Genomic DNA, 24,404 nt, shown 5'->3' with positions numbered 1-24,404 from the left:
CCTCATGACAGAGGCTCACGGTGACAAGTGTACCTGGAAAGAGAGGATAGTTATGTCTGGCAGAACTTTTGGTCCTTCCCACACAAAATTATTTTCTTCAAAATACTTTAGAGTGCTTTGATACAAGAAGACCAATGTAAGAGAGACTTGTTTTGCTTTCACTAGTGCCCCACCTACTGAGACACAGGAGATTGTTCCAAGGAATCCTGTATCATTATCTGGCTTGAGAACAACTCTATCAATGGCTACTAGCTGTGATGACTGAGGGGAACCTCCACATTCCAAGGCACTAAGCCTCTGAATCCCAGAGCCAGGAAGCAACATCAGGGGAAGGCCTTGGCCTCTATGTCCTGTTGTTGGCTGTCCAGAGGAACTGGTTGACCACTGTGTGAGACAGGATGCTGGATTAGATGGACCATTGGCCTGATCCAGCTAGGGTTGCCAGGTCCAACTCTGGAAATATCTGAGGACTCTGAGGATGGAGCCAGGATACTTCTGTGATGTCATGTGATGTCACTTCAGTTCCCAAGCTCCACCCCTCCCAATGATGTCACTTCCAGCATGCTGCACCAAAACCACGCCTCTTCCTGTGATGTCATTTTCCAGGCACTCCCCTAAACCCACCTTGTCCTCTGAAGTAACTTCCTTCTTTCAAAATTCAAATTTAAATACAGTTGTATATCACTTCCCACCCCCACAAACAAACAATCAGTGCCAGCTGGCCCTGGTAAGAATTTTTTGGTTTCTAGTCTAACCTTGGTAGAAAATATACCAGCACTTACTTGACTGTGTTGGGGAGGGGGGTTACATGCTGTCAAGTTGCTTCTGACTTATGAAGACCTCATGAATTAATGACTTATCATTAACAACCTTGCTCAGGTCTTGCAAACTGAAAGCCATGGCTTCATTTATTGAGTTAACCCATCTGGGTCAATAATTCAACCCCCAAATACCAAGTGACTTCATTCTAGAAATCTGGGGCAAAGGGATGACTAGTTCTTGTTAGGTATACTTGCCAGGCAAATTAATCCTGTTCAGATATCACAGCCTGCCCATGAGCTGAATTTCAGATAGGCTCATCCCAATATCAGTCTTTGTTGCCCATTACTGAGCCAAGTAACATGGAGGCTGCATGGCAGACATCTGTTTCTTGCGTATGTTTTTCAGCAAGCAGCTGTTTATGCACCTGTGCAGTAGAGGAAAATCACTCCCCTCCCCCAGGTTATGAATGTGTGAGACACTTTTAAAGAACACATTGGCTGCGGTCACACGGAGCATTAGCCACGCTACAGAGACGGAAGATGGGTGGATTTTCCGGCCGCGATTACACCGTCACATCTGGAAAGCGTAGAGCTCCCGTGGCTCACCTGAGGCTTCCCGCCGAAGATCCGGGGCAAAAACCGCGGGGCAAGGGTGGGCATCTGATCGCGTTTCCCATGGCATCCGGCGCCCGCCCATGTCCCCTCACAAACAGGTCATTTTCCCCCCAAGGCTCCACGGATGCGCACAAGCACCCAACGGAGCATGCGCACACTTCAGTTTTAAAAAGTAAAAAACAACAACAACCCCGTTTACCGCGCCCCTCCCGCTTCTTTGCCTGTCGTGTGATCGGCACCTCGCCCCTAGCCACTGGACCTCGACAGGACCTCAACTGGACGTCTGATTGCGCAGTCGCACGTTAGTTTGCCCTGGGGCAAACAGCCACGCTTTCCCCCCGCATTTCCCAGCCCGTGTGACCGGGGCCCTAATTAACTTTTCTCCATCTTTGTGTGTGTGCATCCTTGTAATAGCTTTAAATGGAAGCCTTCCCATTTCTATTTTCCAATAAAACCATATAGGAGGCAAAGGCAGAACTAGGGGAGCTAGGCTGAGGCCTCCAACATTTTCTGAACAGTAATTAAATAACCCTGAAAAGAATCCACTGCAATGGCCCCTGATGCTATAGTCCTCAGAAATATCATGCTTGAAAAATCATATTTGTCTTGCTTGCTCTTCCTCCTTTCTCTTGTATTGAGCACTTTATCCTCATGTTGACAATTTGTAAGGTGAATTTGGCAGCATTCATCGTTGCTTGGGCAGCTTGCCAGTAGCTGTTATTGATGCAAACACTTCAGAAAGCAAGTCCATTGTTTTTACTGATGTATACCACCCTGAGCCCTGTACTACAGGGGAGGGCGGTTTAAAATTTTGATATAACAACAACAACAACAATCTAGCTAAGGATTGAGAATCTGAAAGGGAGGAAAAACCCTGGAAGAGTTTAAGAAAGTTAACTACAGCTGTATGGAAAATTGAAGCACCATTTGGGGGAGAGAGAATTAAGTTGTGCAGAGAGATGGCTGAAAGGAACCTATTTTTCAGGACTTGAGCAAATACACAAGGAGGATGCAATGACAACCATGTTGCAATATCTCTCAAAAGGTGTCTGCAAAGAAGGGTACACTGAGTAGCCTTTACAAAATAAATTCATACCAATAAATTATAGCAAAATGTATCTTTTAAACAACAAGAGTTGAGAACCATTTTATTTAGACAATTTGTTCACATTTTTTACAAGGGGGATAATTTCTATTATACAGTTTACATTTTAAAAATGCAGCTAGCTCTTTAACAAAACAGGCACCAGATTCCCAATGGCTGTGAAACATGTTGAAAATCTTTAGATGAATGGACACTCCCTGCATCTGGAAGAACTGATCGTAGATAAAGCTTTAGTTCAATTACCTCTCATTTTCTTTTACACAATGTATTTCCTAAGGGTCAAAATTACATGGGATGGAGATTGGATCTCCTGAAGTATTCAATCTAATTTTAAAACAGCTGTTGGGGGCTCTCATTTTGATCAAAGCAGCCTTGGAGAGGAAGACTTAATCCTTCTCTTCCCATCTCTCACATACGCACCCTGAGCTCCAAGGGGCCGGGGAAATGCCCCGCCATCTCTCTCTCTCTCTCTTCTCTCTCTTACACACACACACCCCGGGCCCTGACAGGGGCAGCACTCTGGCCATGGTGGCTGAGGGGCCAGGGAGAACCACACGCATGGTGCGGCCTCCCCCCATATCTCTCTCTCTCTCTCTCTCTCTCACACACACACACCCCTAAACATTGTTTATAGTTTGTAGCGAGCACTTGTTGGTTGCCAACTGTTTGTTCTCATAAAACCTTTTCCTCATTCCCCTGCCTTTCAGTAGAATAAATCTTTCCTCTTATTTCATTTTTAAACCCCGCTATTGGTGCCATTCTTTCATACCTGTCAGGAAAGGTTTGGGCTCCTGAGGTTCCCTTTACCTGAGAAAGGCTCCTCACAAGCTACTATTTGGTAAATGTAGTCAGCTCTGAAGAGAATATTGACAAATAATTTGCAGATACTTTGGGTTTTGCTGGGCTGAACTGAGACTTTTGCTATTGCATTAAAATGGGTGATCAGGACACACAGAAAAAAATGCCAGACGATGGAAGTTTTGACAGCTCCGCAGAAACCAACCTGCTGCAGTCTTCCTGGGAGGAGCTTCAGCTTTTAATTGTTGATGTAGTCAACCTGGCAGTTAAAAAGGCTTTTGAATCAATAGTAGACAAAAAAGATACTACACTAAGCCAAACTACAAGCAAGACAAAGGAACCCCAGCACCAAACTGTGCAAGAGGCAGAACAACACTGAAATCAAGCTGACCCAATATACAGAGAAAAGGAACCTCAGTACCAAACTGTGCAAGATGCAGAACAACACTACAATCAAGCCAGAGAGCCAGTTTGGTGTAGTGGTTAAGCGTGTGGACTCTAATCTGGGAGAACCGGGTTTGATTCCCCACTCCTCCACTTGCACCTGCTGATGTGACCTTGGGTCAGTCACAAGCTCTGGCACAGCTGTCCTTGAAAAAGAGCAGTTTGTGTCAGAGTTCTCTCAGCCCCACCCACCTCACAGGGTGTCTGTTGTGGGGAGGGGAAGGGAAAGGAGTTTGTAAGCCGCTCTGAGACTCCAAGTGAAGGGCGGGGTATAAATCCAATCTCTTCTTCTTCTTCTTCTTCAAGCGGATCGAAACTACAGAGAAAAGGAACCTCAGCACCAAACTGTGCATGATGCAGAACACCACCACAAACAAGTTGACCCAATCTATAGTGAGAACAACAGATCTACTAAAAGACTGTTAAACTCTGGAATCCTCAAAGTTATACAGGGGAAAATATTCCAGAGAGAAGATAAAACAGAATTTATAGAATCCTTTACTGGGAAAGAGACACAGAATCAAGACTTTATTGAAAAGAAGAAATCACAAAAAGAAGAAAAGAATTAAGCCTTATAAATAAGACTGGTTTAGGGAACCCTTGTTTATGTGCAACTAACTAAGATGGTCTGGGGAATATCTAATCCCTTTTTTCATATATCTATATTCATATAACTGCAAATTATAAAATTGTTCCAGGGAATTGATTAACATTGATTATAAATGAGTTTATTTTTCCATATATTTACAAAATTATATCCCATATTAAAAGTATTCAAGGGAAGATTAATTTAAGTGTTTTAGAAAGTCTTATAACAGATGATATAAATTATAAGAGAATAAGTTGTAAAAAATGGTTTAGAGAATACTTATGAACGTTTATTTGAATAAGATTGCTTAGAGAAGTATGTTTAAAACTTTAATTCATATTTAGGTCCGGCTCATAACAGAGGATTGCATAGATTGTAAACTGATAAAGGTATCAAGGCCTAAATCTGATATAAAATAAGATTGGTTTAAGGATCTGATGAGTTTGTGTAATTGGGGTAGATTGAGTAGGGAATATAGGTGTTTAAAAAACAAATAGAATGAAAAAAGAATTTGACTATGAATTTGGGGAATTGTATAAATTTAGTTAATATCTAAATGAATCTTATAGAAGATTATTGTAGAATGCTTAGACAATGTTTAAACACAAGAAACATGTTTTGTTAATCTATAGAATTGCAAAAACTAGAGACGTATATGCTTATGAAATTTTAAGATATACTTAAATTTGGATTTATAGAAAATGGTAATGAAATCTTTTTTGACAGGGCTTAAATATTAAAAAATAGTGTAGTGTTTAACATAGGCCTGCAAAGTTATTAGTTGGCTATATGGTTGAAAGACTGGCAATTAGACATATATGTATGAGAAAATTTAAGAGATATAACATTGTTATTAGTACTCTCATGTATGTTTATATGTTTGTTTGTTTGTCTGTCTATTTGTTTTATTTAAAACAATAATTTTTAAAAATAAAATAAAAATGAAGGTTGGCAAGAAGGAGTGGGTGGATCAGTGAAAAGCCCCATTCAGGCCAGGGAAAGATCTTCTAGTTAGAGAAGAGATTCCCTGCCCATTTGATAAGGAGGTAGCTGTAATGAGTGAAGTGCTCTCTGGTTTTCTCAGAGAAGGAATGTGGAAGCTTGGTAGTGTATCCCTGCCTTCTGAAAGACTCAGTTAAACTCAGGAAAGTATATGGAAGTATTTAGGAAACACTGAAACAAAAGCCTCTCATCTCAAAGATTCTAAGACTGTGTAAAAAGTTTAAAACTCTCAATTGTTGGAAACATGAACTGTAGTTTTTGAAAATATTGTTACCTCAGAGTTCTTATTGATTTACCTTAGACATTTTATCTCTGACTTCACTTGGCCTTTCTCCCTCTACCTTGAATAAACTAGTTTATTTTTGAACATTATAAAGCCTCTTGTGTGCCATTTCAGAAGTTTAACTTAAGAGGGTGATCTTGTCTCTTCCTTCAAGTTCCTGGGCTGAGCCAGCATAAAAATACAATAATGTGACAGGGTGGGACAGTCATAGATCTTCAGGAAAGAAGAAAATAAAGGGGTTGCTCAGTCAAGAAAGGAAGAGAAAAACAGGGAAAATCCTGTGTTTGAGGGAAGGAAGAGGATGAGGTCATCATAGAGGATAATAAAGGTTTTCCAGGCCATTATCTTAAAACCTTTTTGTCAACATTCTGTGTAGAATGCTTTCAATAGGCACATGTTGTGGCTAGCTGATATCAGGTCACACCTTTGGTCTGCTGGGACAGCGAAGCAAAAAAATTGAACTCATCTATTGAAAACCATAACATAACCAATAGCTGATCTCTATGTTGCCAAAAAGATTACAGTGTGGTCATCTATAAGAATGACAAAAGGGGAATAAGGAGGTAACTTCAAGAAAATTTGACAATAGATGGGTAACATTAATTTTTAAAAAACGTGTACCATTTACAAAGGGCTGTGGTGGCTCAGTGGTTAAGACGCTGAACTGCAGACCAGAAGGACAGTAGTTCAGCAGTTTGAGACCCGAGTGCCGCATGACGGAGTGAGCTCCTGTCTCTGGTCCCAGCTCCTGCCAACCTAGCAGTTTGAAAGCAAGAAATTGCAAGTAGATAAATAGGTACCGCTTTGGTGGGAAGGTAACAGCATTCCATGTGCCTTGGCATCTAGTCATGCCGGCCACATGACCACAGAAACGTCTTTGGACAGCGCTGGCTCTTTGGCTTGGAAACAGAGATGAGCACCACACCCCTAGAGTTGGATTCGACTGGCTTTCGAGCAAGGAAAACCTTTACCTTTACCATTTACAAAAATAAAAATGTTTTATATCTGTCCTAGATTTCAGTGCTAGATTTATTTTATTTTACAAAAAAAGCAAAGCAGAACAGTTAACCACGTTCATTACATAGGGATGGTTTATGGCCTTTGGCTGTTAAAAACTGGAAAGGAGGATGACTGAGCTGTACAGAGTCAAAAGAATTATTCATCTAATTTATCAGGGAACTTTTGTGAATCTTCTGAATGAATAATCTTTTCTGAATCATATTTTACACAAATTTGCCCATGATGGTAACAGCACAAATATTTTAGTGAACAAAGTATTTCATTTATTTGTTATCAGCTCATACTTTTTGCATGCTGGAAATTCATTATCTATTATTTTACTCATATGTCTAGATGAAATTAGGAGTGTAATAAAAATGAATATCTGTAAACATTTGGAGGGGTAAAGGGGAACATCTTGGACTCTTGTTCACAGCTGCACTCTTTTAGCAAATGTTACATTTTTTTCTGCACAAAAAACATCAGAGCACAATCCTAAGCATGCCTACTCAGAATCCTACTCATGTCTATTCATTGAGCCTTACTCTCAGGAAAGTGTTCTTAGGATTGCATTGTAAGTATAGGAAAAACTGAAACAACACAACATAGAGGATCATGTACTATGACCTTGATCCCACTGTTATGTATTGTGATTACATACAGTTATTCCGAGCTTCAGCCAGAGCTACATCAGGTTCTGGTATTGTAAATGCACGTTCTGATTGGCGGCTTTGTACAACACACCAAACAGAGCTAAAGAATGGTCTCGGAGGGAACAACAATGATCGGTCTTTATGTACTCAATTTGATTGTTCCTTACAATCCAAAGGGGCGTGGCCTTCCAAGCCTGGAAAGTTTAAAAGAGCTCGCTTGCAATGATGTGTGTTGTTGTTGATGTTTATGTTTAATAAAGCTGAATCACTTGTTAAGAGCTGCCTGTGCTTGATATATAATACCCACCAAAGTTTTTTAATCTGCGAGTACATTCTACTGGTCTAGTACAACCTATCTGCTCAAGCAACCTGGCAGTGTTTCCTATCTTTCCACTTTCCTGTCCCAATTACTTAAATTGCTTATGATAATAAACTAAAACATACAGATTTTCTATTCTCCTTTGCTCTCATAATACATAGGATTCTGGATTATACCTTCTGGACAGATCTGTCTCTGGGGTACATCTGATCTGACCAGAGGTCATTTCGGGGGGGAACGTGGGGGAACGCAGTTCCCCGGGTGAGGTGCAGGGGGGCGGGGCACATGACGAAGCCCCGCCCCCTGCTTCCGGCTGCCCCGCTTCCAGCCCTCATTCAGCCAGGAGGAGGCAGGAGAAGAGGGAGGGTAAGTTGCTTCCTCCCTGCCTCTCCCCACCCCTGCCTGCTTGGGGCCAGGGAGGGCCTTGGCGGGGCTTCCTCGCACTCCCGCTGGCCTTGCAGGTCCACCGCCGGGCCCCTGATGTCAGGGGGTGTGGCATATGCTAATGAGTTATGCTAATGAGTTCCCCTAGCTCTTTTTCTATGAAATGACCCCTGGATCTGACCCTACCCATTATGACTTTAACGGGAAAACAATGGGGAAAAGAAGTCTGTAAAGGATGTTTACTCATCCATAGCTCCAGGCTGCAGTTCCAGGCCATGTGTTTCCAGCTTTTCTCTTCCACTTTCTCAGCCATGGGTGACCATGGGGTTACAAATTTATAAGATGTTATTTCTCATTCATGCCCACAGGCTTCAGCACATCCCTCTCCAGAGCTCTCACTTCTAGCATGGGCTACACTAATTCCAAATTTGACTCTTGAATGTTATTTCCTCAGTACCTTTACCATTCCAGGATATTTTCATAATCTTCCATTGAAGATATGACTCACCTCAATTCAAGGAGATGCTAGGCAAGGCAATATGTCAGATCTGAGATGACAGTTTCTCATATGGTAGTCATCAGTTGATGTCATTATCCAGGGGTTTTTTTGTAGAAAAAGCCCAGCAGGAACTCATTAGCATAATAGGCCACACCCAACAGCAGAAACTCATTAGCATATTAGGCCATACCTCTGACAGCACAGCTCATTGGCATATTAGGTCACACCCCATGTTACCAGAAGTGTGCTCATCCAGCCACACCGACCTTTTGCTTCTTATTCTGTTTACCTTGTTTGTTGTCCAAACCCAGGGCTTTTTTGTAGCAGGAACTCCTTTGCATGTTAGGCCACACACCCCTAATGTAGCCAAATCCTAATGCGTTCCTGCTGTTGGGTGTGGCCTATTATGCTAATGTGTTCCTGCTGGGTGTGGCCAACTTGGAAGCCAGACGGAACTCCGTTCCTGTGTGTTCCTGCCCCAAAATAGCCCTGTCATTATCAAATAATGAATATACTTGTCTGAATGTACTTTTATTATCAAAACATTGTAATTGTTTCTTCACCCACTGAAATTAGGATATTCATGAACACTATGCTAGTGTTTCCTTCATACCACAGGATCAGGTTCTATGTTTTAGTATTTCTCCCAATAAGTAGGACAATAGGTAGCAGATGGAACTGGAGATAAATGGACCAGGCAGAACAAATGCTACTGCAGTTCCATTATCGTGCATAGCCGTGGGCAGGAGAGGTAAGCTAACATTATTCTGCCTTGGCAAAGTCCCCAGAGTACATCCAAATTACCTAAAGTAGTCTTGTGAACTGAATAAGGCTCTTATAGCAGCCAGCAAAAAAGTTATTTATCATCCCCTCTAAGTCAATATGTGTGTCACCTAACAAAACAACAGTCTGCGCAAAGCTCCTTCCAATACTAGTCTCCATAATTTAAGCAATCAAATTTCAAATCATCATTTATTTGCCATCATCCGTAAAGTTTGCTTCAGTGATTTCTCTTTTTTTGCAAGGACATGTCCTGGCTATTTTAGCATCAGCACTTTAATCTGTTCTGCTGAGACATATAGGATCAGACCTAGAATGTGCTTAGACAGTTACCTAAATCTAATTTAAGACAGGCATTTTAAACATAAAAACTAGTACCAACAAGAATAAGCTGTTTTGAACATAGACCAAATCCTCTTGACCCAATTAATTTGCCACCTAATGCCATGATGTATTAATTAGCGTACTACTAACTATTATATATGACGTACAACAGTTATGAAAAATTGTAACTCAGACTTGTGTGCTGTTGCAATGTTATTGTAAAAATATGGGGCAATACAATTGGCTTCTTAATCGGTGGATGGTTGTCATACATGTTTAACTCATAATTTCTCCATTAAAATAAATGATAGAGCTAAACAGTGAGTCAACTTGACAGAGACAGACTACGATCTTAGAGTGAATTAGCTCTGCTAAAGCTGAAGCTTCAGTATGGGCACAACCATATTGTACATCAGTTTAATTAACCACTTTACATTCAGTACACCCATATATAAAGGAATCAGTCACTTCTTGTATTTGCACAATGAGAGAACATGATAGAAAGCAACAAGTATCCTCATGACACAAATAAGACAGCTATCTAAATAATCATTACTAGCCAAAGAGACCTCTGAAAGATGTTATACCCTCTTCCTTGCAACCTGAGCACTGCATGCTGCTTGAGCAACAAACAGATTTAACTCAGACTGTGAATATATTCAGGCTCTACTAGTACATTCCATATATCCATATATTTCTCCTAGTCCATTGGGAGGTACAGAAATACTCATCTGCATATTCCTATCATCCAACATCCAACCACCATTTGCACATACAGCTATCAAAATTTTACATTTTTGTCATTACAGTCCATCAGAACTTTAAAAATTCAGTACATAGTACACTAGGTTTTAGATAAGAAATATATCACTGACATAGTACACTAGGTTTTAGATAAGAAATATATCACTGACCCATGACATGGTATTTCTTTTTCTGGGATCTGGATTTCAAGTTAATCAATTTCACTGGATGCTCTTAAATTTTACCATTTCTTTTTGTTAATCTGGTTTCAAATTGTACGTTTTAACATTCTTGTTATGATATTTTTTGTAACAGTGTTATGATATGACTCTTGTGACCACCCTCAGCCCACTTGCGGGGAAGGGTGGGATATAAATAAAATAAAAACAAAATCGCTATGCAATATTTATAATCTTGTAAAACTTGTATCATGCCCTGCAATCACCTTCTTCCAGCATTAAAAAGCTCTACTTTTTAAAGCTTTCTTAAGGAAGTTGCATCATTTTAGATGTCCTTTTCCTCATCTTCTAAAACTCTGACATCCCCTCCCCCAAGAAGATGACGTGATCAACATTGTGAATACTATAGAAATGTGAGTGGAGGAGCCACAGTTGCTAAACTATAGATATATTTTTCTGTCAGTGTGCACATTATGGTATAGTTCATGATCAGATTGTTCAGCTATATATTAAAAAAAAACTACCTCAGCATAAGGAGGCTGAGGTAGTGTTACTTTAGCATTCCCTCCCTGTGTAGTTGGTAGTGGACAGTGCCCTCAAGTCATGGCCAACGTATGGTGACCCCGTAGGGTTTTTAAGACAAGAGATGAGCAGAGGTGGTTTGCCATTGCCTGGCTTTGCATAACAACCCTGGACTTCCTTAGAGGTCTCCCATCCAAGTAGTAGCCAGGGCTGACCCTGCTTAGCTTCCAAGTTCTGACAACAGCTGGCTATACTATTCCACATCCCCAATACTTATTATTAGGAACTACTGACAAACAGTATGCAAGTTTTCAAGTTGTCAAGATCAGATTTGCTGTTGGGGTCTGTGGTGGTGGTGAAGAATTCTAGAGAACTTGAAAATTTGCACACTGTTGAATATAATTTTGGTTGGTTCTAATAAAGAAAATACTAAATGATTTTTTTAAAAGAGCTTTCAGATTTTTAATTATCAGATCTGATCATCCCTACATTTTTTGAAGGTACTCTTTCTTCTTTCAGTTTAAAATCCTGTCACTCACCCATGCTCTGTGCCAATGTCAGTTTCAGAGGCAGGGTGGAAGTCAGTCAGCCAGCGGATCAAAGATAAGTGGTGGTAAGTCAACAGAACATACTAAAAGCATTGCCATGGGCAGGCCAGAAACCCACAAGACAGTACAGAGGAGAGCCAAGGCACAAGATCAGCATGGAGGAGTCAGGAATCCATTGGGTCCCATTAGGAAGCCTGCCTTTCCTTTGCTGGCCATCTTGTGGAGACACTGTGGTACAGAAGAAACTGGGCCGGCAGCTCTTCCAGGCAGCTCTGATATCACACAGAACAGGACTCTGGAACTGCTAGTGCTGGGATCTGGGCAGGAGGGCACCTGATACTCATACCTGTTGTCTAAGATTGTTGCTCTGATCATTTCCAGCTCCCCAGCTGTGGCCAAGATTACAGTGGAATGGAAGTGATGGGATAGCTATATTTCTAAACTGTTAAAATCTATGCATAAGTGACTGTATATCAATCACTTGCCATGTATACATCAATAAAGGTCCCAGAATAATTCCCTGATATTTTTCTAAAATACATCAGTTATTTGAAATAAATAGTATCCCCCCATGGGCTACTCCCCACTCCAGGCACAAGTACTACTGCTCATCTGTGCAAATAGTGCATGTACCATTTGTCTGGTAATATAAGGCAGATTCTTATCTCCTTTGCAGAGAATTTCCATTAGTAGTAGATGCTGAGATAGAAAGTCTTACTGCCTCTAGATGTGAAAAATATTGATACATATTTTCCTTTCTAAATACCTTCAGTTTTCTTAGGACTATAATGGCATTTATCAACATTAGAGATATCATTCCTCAGATAATAAAAGACATGACATGCCAAAGTAATTGAAAACAGAAGCATGCAGCTACAGTGCAGAATTTAGTTATAGGGTTATAAATTACATGCTTTTGTCACACATTCCTAAAATGACACATTCTTTTTAAGACTCTGCCGGTCACATCAACTTCTCTGTCTTAAACAACAACACACTATAATACTCCTCACTGGATTTGCTATATTCTACTCTGTATATGTTAAAAGGGTGAATGTTCACGATTTCAGTTCTCTAGTTGGAAGTCACATCAGTGTTTTCAACGGTGGAAAATCTGAGTAGCTGTAACATCATGAATGATCAAGAAAGGTTCCTTTTGTAAAGTTTTTTATTCTTCATCAAAGAACCTTTCTCCCTTCAAAATTCAAAGCATATGATATATCAGCAAGAAGTTAGGACAGTGATAAGGTCATGTATCACTATGCTAGATTGTCATCTCTGTACAGCAATCACATCAGAAACACTAAGTGATGGAAACTGAGTGATGGAGAAACACTGCTGATGGGAATACATAGTGGTTTTTGCAGCTCTGCTACAATGTACTTTACATCATGGAACTATTGATTGGCCTGTTGAGACTTCTAGTAGAATTTGCTTCACCCTGTGGTCTAAGATCCAAAACCTAAAGAACTACCATTCTGCTTGCACTGGCAAGCAAAATCACTCTCAATACAGTAACTATCAAGGGGAACTATGGCCCCTGCCACACGGGCAGGAAACTGCAGAGGAGAAGTGTGGCTGTTTGCCCCGGGGCAAACTAACATGCAGTAAAGCGATCAGACCTACTGTGGAGGTTCTGTGGAGGTACTGTGGAGGTTCCATGGCAAGGGAGAGGTGCCGATCACAACACACGCCTGCGCGCAATGAAGAAGCGCGCGGCGCGGCGAACTGGTTTTCTTTTTTTGTGTACACTACGAATGCGCATGCTCCGTTGGGTGCGTGTGCGCATCCACGGAGACGTGGGGGAAAAAAAACCCTTTTCCGCAAGGGGACATGGGCGGGCGCCGGATACCACCGGAAACGCGATCAGACGCCCGCCCTTGCCCCGCAGTTTCTGGAAACTAGTACCTCCAAGGTACTAGTTTTTTGCTGCGCTTTTTCGGCAGGAAGCCTCAGTTGTGCCACGGAAGCGCTACGCTTCCCAGATGTGCTGGTGAGATCGCGACCGGAAACTCCGCTTGTCTTCCGTATCTCTTGCGTGGCTAATGTTGCGTGTGACCGCAGCCATTAAGTTGTATCCTCTTTAGGGATGGGCATGAACCAGCTGACAAACTAAGTTTGTCCTGAATTTTTGCCAATTTGTGGTTCATTAACTGAACTGAAGAACTGTGAAAAATTTCCACAAATTTTGGCACAATTCAGGTGGCTTGTGGTGGTATATGAAGAGCAGAAAGCAGCTGTTTGGTTTAAATGGCTTGGAGCCATTTAAATCCTGCTTTCAGCTTCCCACAGCTTTCTGCAGAGAGCAGAAAGCAGGGTTTAAGTGACTCTGAGCCATTTAAACCAACAGCTGAGAGACGGGGAGACACCTCTCTGCTGGCCCAGCTTTGGGCTATCTTGTGTGGCCCCATTTAAAGGGGCTGCACAAGGGAGCCCAATAGAGCTGAGAGCATGAGGAGAAGCCTCCCTGCCAGCCAGTTTCGGGCTCTCTTCAGGCCAGGGAAAGATGCTGCCTGCAGAAAGGGAGGGATGAAGGGCCTCCCAGGGAGCATTTCAACCCCTCTTTCTGCTGGCTGTGGCTCTCCCCAGCCAGCAGAAAGGAAGGGATGAAGTGCCCCCTGGGAGGCACTTCACCCCCATATTTGACCCTCTTATTTTGCTCTCCCCTGCACTGAAGCAGCGGGGAGCAAAACCAGAGGGTTAAATGGCTCCCAGCTATTTAAACCCTCCCAATCTGCTCCCTGCCACTTCTAGGGGGAGCAGAACCAGAGGGTTAAATAGCTCAGAGAGATTTAAATGCCTGCTTTTGCAGGGAGCAGAAAACAGGGGTTTAAAATTTAAATGGCTCAGAAATCAATTCAGTTAGTGAACTGGCATATTGGCTTGTGTAAGTTCGTGGTTCGGTTCATGGTTCAGCCATGAACCAAACCACAAAAATGCCTAATCCTCTTGAATATGCTCACACATATGCAGTATAGGTGGCTCTACAATGTGTATGTTGTCTAGTTCATTGAATTCATTGACTCCTCAAACTTTCAAGTCTTGGAAAGAATTAAGCAGCAAAAATCAAGTGAACAAGCTTTACCAAATTTCACAGTAAGCTGTAAGCTTTTAATTCGCCCTAACTATTACTAGTTAGCATTTGATGCAAAGATTTCTGAAGGCTTCAGATAGATAAATCAGTGGAGGATATCAGAAGTGAAGAATCCAGGCTTTTTGAGTGTATGGTCTTATGTTCTTTATCAGTGCCTGTCCTGGATTTTAAAATCAAGCCAGGAAAAGATACTGGACCTGTTGTGACTCATCACCTTTGAAGGGAGCAACTATTACACCTTTGCTTTAAAACTCTTCATTAGCTAAGGATGAGGTGGTCCATTATAGGCCAGTCTCCAATTTATCTTTTCTGAGGAAGGTGATTGTGGAATATGTGCAGCAGCTCCAGAGGTTCCTGGATGACACATTTGCCCTTGATCCATTAAATCAAGCTCCAACCCTGGGTTTGGAACCATGATGGCTCTAGTTGCACTCATGGACAATCTTCATTTGAAACTGGACAGGGGACAGGCATCCCTGTTGATACTGTTACTCCTATCAGTGGCCTTTGACACAGTTGACCACTACATTCTTATGTTATAGTTCTAATATGGAAATGTGTGTGTGTGTGTTCAGTGCCATCAAGTTGCTTCCATATTGTTGTGACCTCATCAATTAACAACCTCCAAAACAGCCTATTGTTAGCAGCCTAGCTCAGGTCTTGCACACTGAGGACAGTGGCTTCCTTGATTGAGTCAATCCATCTCACATTGGGTCTTCCTCTTTTCCTGCTGCCTTTAACTTCTAGCATTATTGTCTTTTCCAGTGACTCCCATCTTCTCTTAATGATTTGATCTAGAACCCACATATTTGTCTTTTTGGTAACCCATAGTATCTGTAAAGCTATGCTCCAACACCGCATTTCAAAGGAATCAGCTTTCTTCCTGTCAGCTTTCTTCATTGTCCAACTTTCACACCTATACATAGTAATGGGGAATACTATGGTATGAATTATCTTCATCATGATCACCATCCTTATACTTAAGAATCTTTTCTAGCACCTTCATAACTACCCTTCCCAGTCTCAAACTCCTTCTGATTTCTTTGTTGCAGTCTCCCTTTTGGTTGATGATGGAGCCAAGGAATAGAAAATCTTGAACAATTTCAATTTCTTCACTGTCAGTCTTAGAGTTGTGTAATTCCCCAGTAGTCATTACTTTGACTTCTTAATGTTCAGTTGTAATCCTGCTTTTGGCATTTTCATCAGTAGTTGTTTCAAGTCTTCATTATTTTCTGCCAGTATTGTGGTGTTACCTGCATATTTCAAATTATGAATGTTCCTTCCATCAATTTTCACTCCACCTTCACCTAAATCTAATCCAACTTTTCTTATGATATGTTCTGCATATAGCTTGAAGAGATAGGAAGATAAAATACATCCTTGTCTGACACCTTTACCAACTGGAAACCATTCTCTTTCTCCATATTCTGTCCTAACAGTAGTCTCTTGTCCAGAGTACAGGTTGTGCATCAAAAAGACAGGTTGCTTACCTGTAACTGGTGATCTTCGAGTGGTCATCTGTGCATTCACACCCTTGGGATATACTGCGCCTGCGCTGACCTTCTCGGTACCGGTAGCTAGCAAAAGGGATTTTCGCGCCTCTCCCAGGTCACGCGCCGGCTCCACTGCGCATGACCAAGGAGGGGCACGCAGATCCCGCCAGTTCCTTCTGACCGCCGCCCAACAGCCTTCAAAGAAACAAGATGAAGGGCCGAGAGCAGAGGGGAAGGAGGGCGGGTGGTGTGAATGCACAGATGACCACTCGAAGATCACCAGTTACAGGTAAGCAACCTGTCTATCTTCTTCGTGGTCTCTGTGCATCACACCCTTGGGAGAATAGCAAGCAATAACTCTTACCTGGAGGAGGGGCCGAGGCCCTACATCTGCGCCGTCTGCAATATAGACCGACCCAACGCCACACGACGAGAAGACCGGACATCAAGGGCATAATGCTTCACGAAGGTGAGCGGAGTAGCCCAAGTCGCAGCGTTGCAGATGTCCTCCAACGGCATACCTCGCAGGAAAGCTGTGGAAGTTGCTACCGCCCTCGTAGAATGGGCGCGAAGCTGACCTGGAAGAGGTTTCTTAGCCAAAGCGTAGCATAGCTTGATCACCTCCACAATCCATCTCGACAGCCTCTGGGAAGAGATCTTCTTCCCTTGGGAGGGCATACTGTGAGCAACAAACAAAGCTGGAGACTGGCGAAAAGACTTAGTCCTGCCCAAATAGAACAACAACGCTCTCTTAACATCCAGAGAATGCAATTTCCGTTCCTCTTCATTAGCAGGAGACGGGAAAAATGATGGCAGAACTACATCTGAACGTAAATGAAATTCCGAAACAACTTTCGGTAAAAAGGAGATGTCCAAAGACAATGAAACCCCATGTGGGGAAAAACTTAAGTATGGTGGATCACACCTCAGAGCAGACAATTCGCTGACCCGACGAGCAGAGGTAATGGCCACCAAAAACGCAGTCTTGAGTGACAGCAATTTTAGAGAGCAAGTGGCCAATGGCTCGAAAGGTTTTCCCATCAAAAAACGCAAAACTAAAGCCAAATCCCAGGCCGGGGTTGGAGGACGACGGGGAGGGTACAGGCGAATAAGGCCTTTACAAAACTGTTTTGTCTGAGGATGCGAGAAAACTGAAAACCCATCAACAGATGGATGAAAAGCTGACACCGCAGCTAAATACACTTTAACCGACGAAAAACTGAGACCCAAGTCCATTCTGGACAAAATAAATGCAAAAATAGACCTCAAATCCACTGGCGGAGGAGGTAGATTTGAGGAATTCAAATACTGCAGGAATAGATTCCACTTCCTTGTGTAGGAAGTCCGAGTAGACAGTTTACGACAGTTCAACAAGACATCATTGATACGAGCGTCCATCACTGAAAGCGTATTTCCCACAGAGTCAGCTTGAGACTCAGAGGATCGTAGTGAAGGACCTGGCCCTCCTGAGCCTGGAGGAGATCCAACTCCTGCGGCAGGTGTACAAAGGATCCCTTGGCTAACCTCAACAGTGTCGGGAACCAAACTTGCCGAGGCCACCAGGGGGCTACTAGAAGACAATGGGGCTTGTCGTGTTGTATTTTCACCAACACCCTGTGAAGCAGCGGAATCGGAGGAAATAGGTACAGAAAGTTGTGAGCCCACGATATCAACAGGCCGTCCCCCAGTGACAGAGGGTCCAACCCCGCTCTGGAACAAAACATGGGACACTTCTTGTTGAATCGAGTTGCAAAAACATCGATGTGGGGATGTCCCAGACGTTGAAAAAGAGGGAGGAGATACTTTGAATTCAGCTCCCAATCGTGGTCCGATGCTCCTCCTCTGCTCAGGAAATCTGCTTGCTGGTTCAAAGTTCCTGGCAGATGGGCAGCTTGGAGAGTGATATTCCGATGAAGGCACTCTTCCCATATGTCCATAGCTAGCCTGCAAAGGGATCTGGACACTGTCCCGCCCTGGCGATTGATATAAGCCATTGCAGTTGTATTGTCCGTAAATATTAACACAGCTTTCCCTGCAACCTGTTTGTGCAAGGATCTGAGGGCAAATTTTACGGCCAGCAGTTCCAGATAGTTGATGTGATGACGTTTCCAAAGGGGCTGCCATGGAGCACCCACACAAGTGTCGTCCGTATGAGCACCCCAACCCCACAGGGAGGCGTCTGTGGTGATCGACATCACGGGAACAATCGGTTGGAACGGTGCACCCGCCAGCAAATTGGTGTCCACGAGCCACCACTGCAGGGAGGTAAGGACCTGAGGAGGCACGACTAGTCGAAGACTTGGGGGGTGAAAGGAGGGGCGAAATTTCTTTAGAAACCAAAGCTGCAACGGACGCATGCGAAGGCGTGCACACTCGATCACAGAGGTGGTGGCTGCCATGAGACCCAGGATCCGCTGAACGTGGACTGCTGATGTCACATTGGATCGGAACAAACGTCGAATTTCCAGACGAATGGTATCTGCCCGTTGGCGAGGAAGGTAGGCCCGAGTGGCCAGGGAATCTATGACAGCTCCTATGAACTGCACGCGAGTTGCAGGTTGCAGCATGGATTTCTGCAAATTGACTAGAATTCCAAGGGAGGATAGGGTCGACAGTGTAATGGTGATGTGCTGAAGGAGACAGTCCTTTGAATCTGCCACCATTAACCAGTCGTCTATGTACGGAAAAATCTGAATGCCCTGAAGACGAAGGTGGGCGACGACAACCACCATTACCTTCGTGAAAACCCTGGGGGCGGTAGAGAGCCCGAAGGGGAGGGCTTTGAATTGATAATGGTCCTCTCCGACCGTGAATCTGAGGAATTTTCTGTGACGAGGATGGATGGAGACGTGAAAATAAGCGTCTTTGAGATCTAAAGTGACCATCCATGTCCCTGGAGGCAGGAGTGGTAAAATACTTTGCAAAGTGGTCATACGAAACTTTTTGTAAACAATGAATCGATTGAGAAATCTTAGATCCATAATTGGACGAAGTCCTCCGTCCTTCTTGGGGACCGTGAAATATCTGGAATAAATCCCGTGGCAACGATCTGCCGCCGGGACTATCTCTATAGCGTTTTTCAGTGACAGAGATCGTACTTCTTGCATCAGGACAGGTGACGTTGGAGTTCCGACGAAATGGGAAATTGTGGGGATTTGAGAAAACTCTATGAGATAGCCATCTCTTATTATAGAGTGAACCCATTTGTCTGTAGAAATGTCCAGCCATGCGTGAAGAAAGGGAGCGAGGCGAGTATGAGCAGTAAGGCTGAAGTCAAAGCCCCTGTTTGGGATTCTTGGGAAACTTCGACTTATAGGCACCCGATGATTGTCCTTTATTCTTAGGGGGAAAAGACCTTGACTGAGAAGAGGGAGGTCTTTGCCATTGATCCGTAGGCGATTTGTTGTACGGTTGTCTAGAAGACCAAGATTGTCTAGGCCATTGCTTGGTCTTAGGGTATTTAGTTGGGGGAGAGATTCCCAGACTTTTAGACGTCTTGATACTCTTATCCATTTCCTGTAATACCGTATCAGTGGTGGAACTAAACAGTCCAGAGCCTTCAAAAGGAAGGTCCTCCACCGACGATCTGGTATCATATGGCAATGAGGAGGAACGGAGCCAGGCATGTCTGCGTAGGGCTACGGAAGTTGCTAGAGTCTTGCTAGCAGATTCCAAGGAATGCTTGGCAGCACTAATTTGATGTCTAGCCAGTACCATCCCTTCATTTTGAAGCCTCTTAATCTGAGGCTGACATTCCTTTGGTACATGTGGAAGGAAGTCGTTTAAGCGTTTCCACAAATTGAACTGATAGCGGCCCATGCAGGCTGCATAATTTGCCGTTTTAATGCCCATTGCACCGACAGTGTAAAATTTTCTGCCCACCGAGTCCAACTTCTTTCCTTCCTTATCTGATGGCGTTGAGTGACTCGATTTTCCTTTTGTGGACGACGATACGACCAAAGAATTGGGTTTAGGATGCGTGTATAGAAACTCAGCCCCAGATTCTTGGATCTTGTACATGTGATCCAGACGTTTATTGGATACAGTAATGGAGGCTGGATGGGTCCAAAAGTCCTTAGTAGTTTGTAAGAGGACTTTTGTCATTGGAAGAGCCACAGAAGGCGAAGTGTTGGAATGCATAATGTCAAAAACATTGTCATCCACGAAACTGGCAACGAGAGTAGGAGTCATAGACAGGTCCAACGCCATACGTTGAACAAAGTCTCCATATGACTTAACATCCTCTGATGGAGAAATAGGCAGATCCGCTTCCACATCCTGTGGGGTGGATTGTATGTTCACGTCCTCTATATGTTCAGAGGAGTCGTCTGAATCGGAGGATACATTGGATGGTTCCGGGGATGATCCGGGTAATTCCGGTTGATGCGTTGTCGGCATGTTGACCGGGGGTGCAGCCGGGTCTGGTGGATGTATCGGCATGGACTGCTTCGATGCCGAGGATCGATCCCGAAACTGCGAGATGCGGGATGACACCGATTGACGATCCCAGTCAGGTGGAGGTGGTGGAGGAAAAGCCCATGGGTATGGGTATCGGCTTCCATACAAGTAATGCCACTGTCTCTCATCCCAGGTTAAAGTAGGGGATGCCGGTCGGTGTCGATCATCGACTCCACGTTCCGGGGAAGCATGAGAGGATTGACGACTCGACATATCAGATTGCGACTGATTTGTCTGCTGAGTAAGGTCGATGTCGAGATCTGAACCAATCAGGTGATGAGGTTCTTGCGTGAGATCTCGACCTTGACTAGCTGAAACCTTATGGACTTTCGACTTGTCCGTTTTAGGTTTCTTCGACTGCTGTGAGTCTTTGCCCTGCTTCCGGATCTTGGAAGGTACGGCATCAGATATCCCCTGCTTCCGGATCTTGGAAGGTACGGGGTGGTCTTTTATCGGCGTCGATCGTTTCGGTGCCGAAGCATCGATTGCGACCGTCGACGTCGATGGTCCCGAAACGGGAGGACAAGTGTCCGCAGCCAGGGTGGACATCGAGGCGTGCCCGGACGTGTCCAACGGCGAAGACGACTGTGGAGATAGCGCCTTCTCCATCAAAGCCAAGTGCAGACGAGCTGCCCTGTTTTTTCTCATCTGGTTCGAGAATTTCTGGCAATGTCCGCACTTAGAAACACAGTGCGACTCCCCTAAACAGACGAGGCAAAGCGAATGCCCGTCGGTGGGAGATATTTTAAGGCCGCAAGTCTTACACCGTTTGAAACAACCCCACCGCGGGGCCATAGGCCAGCGGAGGGGGAAACGTTAAAGACAAGGAACAAACACACCGAAGAAAAAAATGCTAACTACAAAAAACAAAATAAAGAAAAGGAAACTAACTAAACGCAAGTTTAGCAAAAAGTTAGGTACTTAACAGACCGAAGCAGAAGGCGTCCTACCAGCGCGGCGGTCAGAAAAGAACTGGCGGGATCTGCGTGCCCCTCCTTGGTCATGCGCAGTGGAGCCGGCGCGTGACCTGGGAGAGGCGCGAAAATCCCTTTTGCTAGCTACCGGTACCGAGAAGGTCAGCGCAGGCGCAGTATATCCCAAGGGTGTGATGCACAGAGACCACGAAGAAGATCAATCAGATATTGTGGCACACCCATTTCTTTTAAACCAAACACAGCTTTTTATGATCCACAAGAGGCGGGGGGAGTCTGCATGCATGGGAGAGGACCTACCCCACTTGCGTCCTCTATCTGTCTTCATAAAGGAAACTCATCTCCTTCAAGCTTACAGGTTGAGAAGAATGCTTTCTCTGAGATCAAGGCATCTCTGAGTATTAATTAAGGGGCCCTGCATCTCACTATCAAAACAAAACCAAGCCAGCCTTGAGTCTGCACATGTCTGTCTTTAGAGCACATTTCTGACAACTTTTCAAGATATGACAGCTTTAGTTCATTTTCCAGTGCCAAACTCTACAGCCAGAAGATAGCAACAAATGACGACATATGTCACATTATAAAGTCTTTGATTATTGCTGTCTACTTTTGGAAGCAAGACATGGGCTAGATCTGATTTACAGGACTATGGAAAAATTACAAAACATAAATTATCTTAAGTATTTAGCAGTGCAATTCTAAGCAGAGTTACACCCTTCTAAGATTTCAGTGGACATAGAAGAGCGTAACTCTGCTTATGATGCTCCTGCAAGCCACTGTGTTTCCCTGCTCAAACATCTCTATACCTAGATACATGGTAGAATTAATGAGACAAATATGACGTTCTACAGCATGTGCCCATTGCAAAATTTGGACATTATCAACAAGGAGCAACTTGCACTTGTACTACTCATTCTTCTTATACAAAGTGCAAAATGACGTGTGTCACTGCAGGAGTGATCTCCAGGACCTATTTCTCCTTTCTTTGCCACTGTTGTTGTAGTAACAGCTTGTACTGTAGTTAATTAGAAAGCGTTACAGCTTTAACCTGCCCAATCAATTTGAAGTGATTTTCACAAGAAGAACAAAGGTTACCTAATTAATTCAATTTCCTCACAACAGTAGGATAAGAGTTATTTGAAACTAAAAATAGTAATATACCTGGAATACTTTGTCTCCTTACAGCTAATGCTCCTTCAGGTGGTTTTGTCTGGTTTGCAGATTTAGTATATGGACTCTCATCTGAAACAACAGAAAATGTTGACAGTTTCAGTGGCAAGTTATTATGTGCGGCTTACATTTCTACTGACTCCACAGATGCTGCTGCACTGCAGTAAGAGAAACATTTATATATCAGGATTAGAAAAATATCACTATACTTCCATTTTACTGCACACAGCCATCATGGCCATTTCACATGACTCTCTAAGAAATTTAAAATGAATGTGACACATAATGTATGAATGACTTCATGGGTGTCCATTTCATTTGAGGCGTATAAAGTGAGACGCCATTACAAGTATGCCTTTGTTCTTACACACAGAAAATAACTGATCAGGAATAGATTACTCCATATTTTAGTCACAACCTGAAGAACTGCAGGCATGTCTTTCAACATATGAAGGTGCTTCATACTAAATCAGGTAATTGTTCTGTCTATCACGACATTAGAAAAGAGCAAGAGTCCAGAAGCACCTTAAAGACTAACAAAATATGTGGCAGGGTATGAGCTTTCGTGAATCTGAGGAAGTGAGCAGTGACTCACAAAAGTTCATACCCTGCCACATATTTTGCTAGTCTTTAAGGTACTACTGGGCTCTTGCTCTTTTCTAATGTCGTGATAGACAGCCACACTTCCCCCCCTGCATTTTCCTGCCCGTGTGCCCGCAGCCACTATAAAGCAGCTGTATTCTAGTAGCAATGTGAGGAATCTTTCACAGACCAGTCATTCAAAATTTAGTTTTCTATGTGACAGGGCTAGGGTTGCCAAGTCCATCTTCCACCCCCAGTGGGGGACTTTGGGGGTGTTCCTGGAGAGGGCGGGGCATCCCCGACGTGATGATGTCACATTGGGGATGTCCGCCACCCCCCCCCCCGCACGCTGGATCACCAGAAACGCCAGTTCCCTGCACTTAAAGGAGCCGGTGTTTCCCTTTTAAGTGCACGAGCTGGCATTTCCCTGCAAGCCTGATCTCAAGCGGAGATCGGGCTTGGGAGGAAACACGGGTTCCATGCACTTAAAGGCAGCCACCCCTTTCTCAAGAGAGAAGGGAGAGGGGTGGCTGTGGGTGTTGAGGGCGGGGCTTCCCCCACTGGCCATCTGGCCGGTGGCAGGTAGAGCCCCCCCCAAAACAGGGGACCCCTGGCAAACTGGGGGGTTTGGCAACCCTAGACAGGGCAGGCAACCATGTGAACTTTTTTAAAGAAAGCAATGATAAACATTATATTTAATGGGGGGAAAGCTATTTAAGTCCAGTACCAGTTTGACCAAAATATTTATATCCAGGATGTAGCATTAAGGGGTGCTGTAGGTTTAGGGTTCAATAACGACACAACACAACAGATCTCTTGAAGCTTTCTGACCAAGCTCAGTTCTCTCTCTGTCCCAAGCTGTTCTGTCTCCCTTGAACTGCCTGTCAGTAGCGCTTTATTAGAATCAAGCAGGCTCACACATGGTACAGTGAAAACGTTACAAAATGAAGAAGCCTCTAACTAGAATCAGACTAGAATAAAATGTTCTTTATGCTAAAACTCTCCTATCTTGCCCGAATGTTGCAAAGTTTGTGCTCTCAGTAATTCAGCAGACTCATGCAGATTCAGCACACTTTGTGCACTGCTTGCCAATCCCCCGGTGAGAACCTGAACTCGTCCTGGGCATG

At 43.6% G+C, this 24,404-nt stretch overlaps 1 protein-coding gene across 1 annotated transcript in view; it reads right to left on the bottom strand.

The window, feature by feature from the left end:
- Window positions 1-24,404, bottom strand: part of GRIP1 (glutamate receptor interacting protein 1) — a 187,999-nt gene that overhangs the window by 143,332 nt on the left and 20,263 nt on the right. Inside the window, exon 2 of the mRNA XM_015410502.1 lies at window positions 22,687-22,767. Coding sequence (XP_015265988.1) covers window positions 22,687-22,767 — 81 coding nt within the window. The remainder of the gene's footprint in view (window positions 1-22,686; window positions 22,768-24,404) is intronic.

This window comes from Gekko japonicus, unplaced genomic scaffold (genome assembly GCF_001447785.1).
Source record: "Gekko japonicus isolate JY-2015 unplaced genomic scaffold, Gekko_japonicus_V1.1 scaffold215, whole genome shotgun sequence".
Taxonomy (NCBI): domain Eukaryota; kingdom Metazoa; phylum Chordata; class Lepidosauria; order Squamata; family Gekkonidae; genus Gekko; species Gekko japonicus.
This window is presented reverse-complemented; position numbering and strand designations above follow the sequence as displayed.